The sequence below is a fragment of the Acomys russatus genome, chromosome 31, assembly GCF_903995435.1.
Source record: "Acomys russatus chromosome 31, mAcoRus1.1, whole genome shotgun sequence".
NCBI classification, from domain to species: Eukaryota; Metazoa; Chordata; class Mammalia; order Rodentia; family Muridae; genus Acomys; species Acomys russatus.
The window spans coordinates 5,979,274-5,982,476 of record NC_067167.1 but is presented as its reverse complement, the minus strand read 5'-3'; the positions used below and the strand labels follow the sequence as shown (position 1 = coordinate 5,982,476).

Here is a 3,203-nt window from a genome sequence, read left to right as displayed (position 1 = left end):
AGGTCAGGCTTGAGTGTTGGTCTTCACCTTTCATTTTGTTTGAGACGGGTCTTTTTGTTGTCCTGCCCCTGTGCCTGCTAGGCTACCTGGCCTGGGACCATCCAGGGGTTCTCCTTTTTCCTATCTCCACAGGAGTACTAGGATTAAACACACATGCTACTGTGCTTCGTGAATGTGGGGTCTAGAGATTCAAACTCAGGGTCCTCATGTTGGCACAGTAAGGTCTTTAAGAGCATTGCTAGCTCCTCAGCCCATACCAGCCGGCTTTTCTGAGCCACAGTTCGGCCAGTGGAATTCTATGGTCACACATTTTCTCTTTCTAGGGGCATCCTTCCTCCTATCTTCCTCTGGATCTGAGATTATTACACGGCTCAACACAGCTCCTGTATAAGCTGATCTTCTCCAGGGTAAGGAAGGAACTTGTGTTCTCTGAGGGGACATCTCTCAAACATCTTTATTTTTTTTAAAAAAAATTAATTAATTATAATTTATTCATATTACATCCTGATTGTTATCCTCTTGCTTGTATCTTCCTGTTCCCACCCTCCCTCCCTCTCTGGGATGTTCTTTTTTTTTTTTTTAAGATTTATTTATTTATTATTATGTATACAGAGCTCTGCCTGCATGTACACCTGCAGGCCAGAGGAGGGTATCAGATCACATTACAGATCACATTACAGATGCTTGTGAGCCACCATGTGGTTGCTGGGAATTGAACTCATGACCTCTGGAAGAGCAGTCAGTGCTCTTAACCGCTGAGCCATCTCTCCAGTCCCTTAAGCCGTATCAAGACTCAGCCTCATTCGGCAGTGCCTCTCTACCCCCAGCCCTTTTCTCTTCATCACTTCCCTCTATAGATCTGTCCTTGTTCTCAGCCCAATCCTTGGTCCATCTGACACTTCTGTGGAGCTGGTAGACACAGACAATTAGAAGAATGGGAGTCATTTGGGTCAGCATCCGGTCTCTGCTCCAAGCTTTTTTTTTTTCTTTTTTCTTTTCTTTTTAATCTTCTCCAGGTGCTGAGGCAACCATGGATATGGATAGCTTGGGCTTCCCCAGCATATCTCAGGGGCCCAGCAAAGTACTACGGGGCACTCGCAGGGGTCCAGCCATGCGCCGGCGGAGGGAGTTTATGCCAGAAGAGAAGAAGGACACAACTTACTGGGAGAAACGGAGAAAGAACAACGAGGCAGCCAAGCGGTCCCGGGAAAAGCGACGTCTTAACGATGTGGCTATCGAGAGCAGGCTGGCCGTGCTGCTGGGGGAGAATGCTATACTAAGGGCTGAGCTGCAAGCCCTCAAACTTCGATTTGGCCTTTTGCCTCCAGTATGTGGTTCCAGGATTTTGCCCTTGCAGGCGTTGCTATGGAAACCTTCCAGTACTGGGGACTCCCATTCAAGGGCTGACTCATTCTTACCTTTGCCCGGTGCCCAGGACTGCCTGTTCAAATCATATGCTGTGGATTCTGGGATTCCGGGCTGCTCAGGCTGTCTGGTGGCTCAAGGGTGGGCCGGCTTATCTGCTTCCCCCAGGTTCTTGCAGGAGTCAGAACCTCTGATTCCCCGGATAGTTGACAGGACCTTTCACACTGCCTTCCCAGCTGCTATCTTTGGTTGTCATTTCCTAGATGGGCATGTGGGAATTAGACCAGAGCTCAAGCCTTGTTGTGGCCTGTGGTCATCTGTGCCCACTGGATCCATTGCCCCAGCGGCCTCAGATATATCGATGACATCCTCGGAGAATTCCATGGGGGTTTCTCCTGGTATGACCGGCTCTGTCCCAAGTGACAGGTCTGAAGGTCTAGCTCAGATTTCCTTGCCTCACAAGCTGCGCATCAAATCCCAGGCCTCAAACAGGCTGTGTTGAGGTTGAGAGGTTGGCCAGGGAAGCCCTGAGAGCTGCCTCTGGCAAGGTCCAGACCTGCAAAGGGGGTGACCAGAATTGAGCACAGGTTTCTATAAGGGATGGGCAGGTTGACTTTGACTAGTTACTAGTATTGGACAAATCCAGCAAGAAGTTGCCCTCACTGGGTGGTTCCACCTTCTGATGCCTAGACAAGCTCTAAGAAGAGAGACGATGAAGTCACATATTGGATCATATAGCTTTTACTTTGCCCTAAAATCTGAATTTATCTTCATCCCTTCATCTCCTCACTCATCATCACCCACCCACCCATCAGTCCATCCAGTGATTGTTTCCACCCATCTATCCATCCATTCATCCTTCATCTTTCCACCCATCTTTATGACACTCAACTCATCTTTCCACCCTTTTGCCCATCTGTTTTACTTATCTTTTATATGTGTTTACTTTTCATTCACTCACCCATGTCTTTTTATCCATTCTTCTATCTATTCACACATCTTCCTACTCATTTATGTATCTATCCATCCATCCATGCATCCATCCATCCATCTATTCATCCAATCATCCATCCACTCATCCATCCATCCATCTATTCATCCAATCATCCATCCACCCATCCATCCATCCATCTATTCATCCAATCATCCATCCACCCATCCATCCAATCATCCATCCATCCATCCATCCATCCATCCATCTATCCATCCATCCATCCATCCATCCATCCATCCACCCACCAATCCATCTATTCATCCATCCATCCACCCATCCATCTATTCATCCATCCACCCATCCATCCATCTATCCATCTATCCATCCATCCACCCATCCACCCACCCATCCACCCATCCATCCATCTATTCATCCATCCATCCACTTACCTAATTATCCACCCCATCCATTCATCTATCAACTCATCCACTCATCCATCCACATACCTACCTATTGATGCATCAAACTTACAATTCTTCACAACCTTCATCTTTTCAACATCGGAACAATCTTCCCACTCACCTGCCTGCCTATATCCATCATCTATCTATCTATCTATCTATCTATCTATCTATCTATTTATCTATCTATCTATCTATCTATCTATATCTGTCACCTGTGCTGCTTAGCTTTTATGTCAACTTGAAATAAGACAGAGTTATTTTGGAAGAGGGAACCTCAACTGAGAAAATGTCTGTACAGATTGGCCTGGGGGCAAGCCTGCAGTACATTGTCTTGATGATGGAGGTGGGAGAGCCTATCTCACTGTGGGTGATGCTACCCTGGAAAGGCGGTCCTGTTATAAGAAAGCAGGGTGATCAAATCATGAGAAGCAACCAAACCA

General features: G+C 46.9%; 1 protein-coding gene across 1 annotated transcript; it reads left to right on the top strand.

Annotated features, from left to right (window-relative positions):
• The first annotated feature begins 1,030 nt into the window (after positions 1–1,030).
• On the top strand, positions 1,031–1,867 carry Nfilz (NFIL3 like basic leucine zipper). The gene has a single exon (XM_051139682.1). It carries the CDS (start codon positions 1,031–1,033, stop codon positions 1,865–1,867), a length of 837 nt encoding a protein of 278 aa, XP_050995639.1.
• Positions 1,868–3,203: the final 1,336 nt, after the last annotated feature.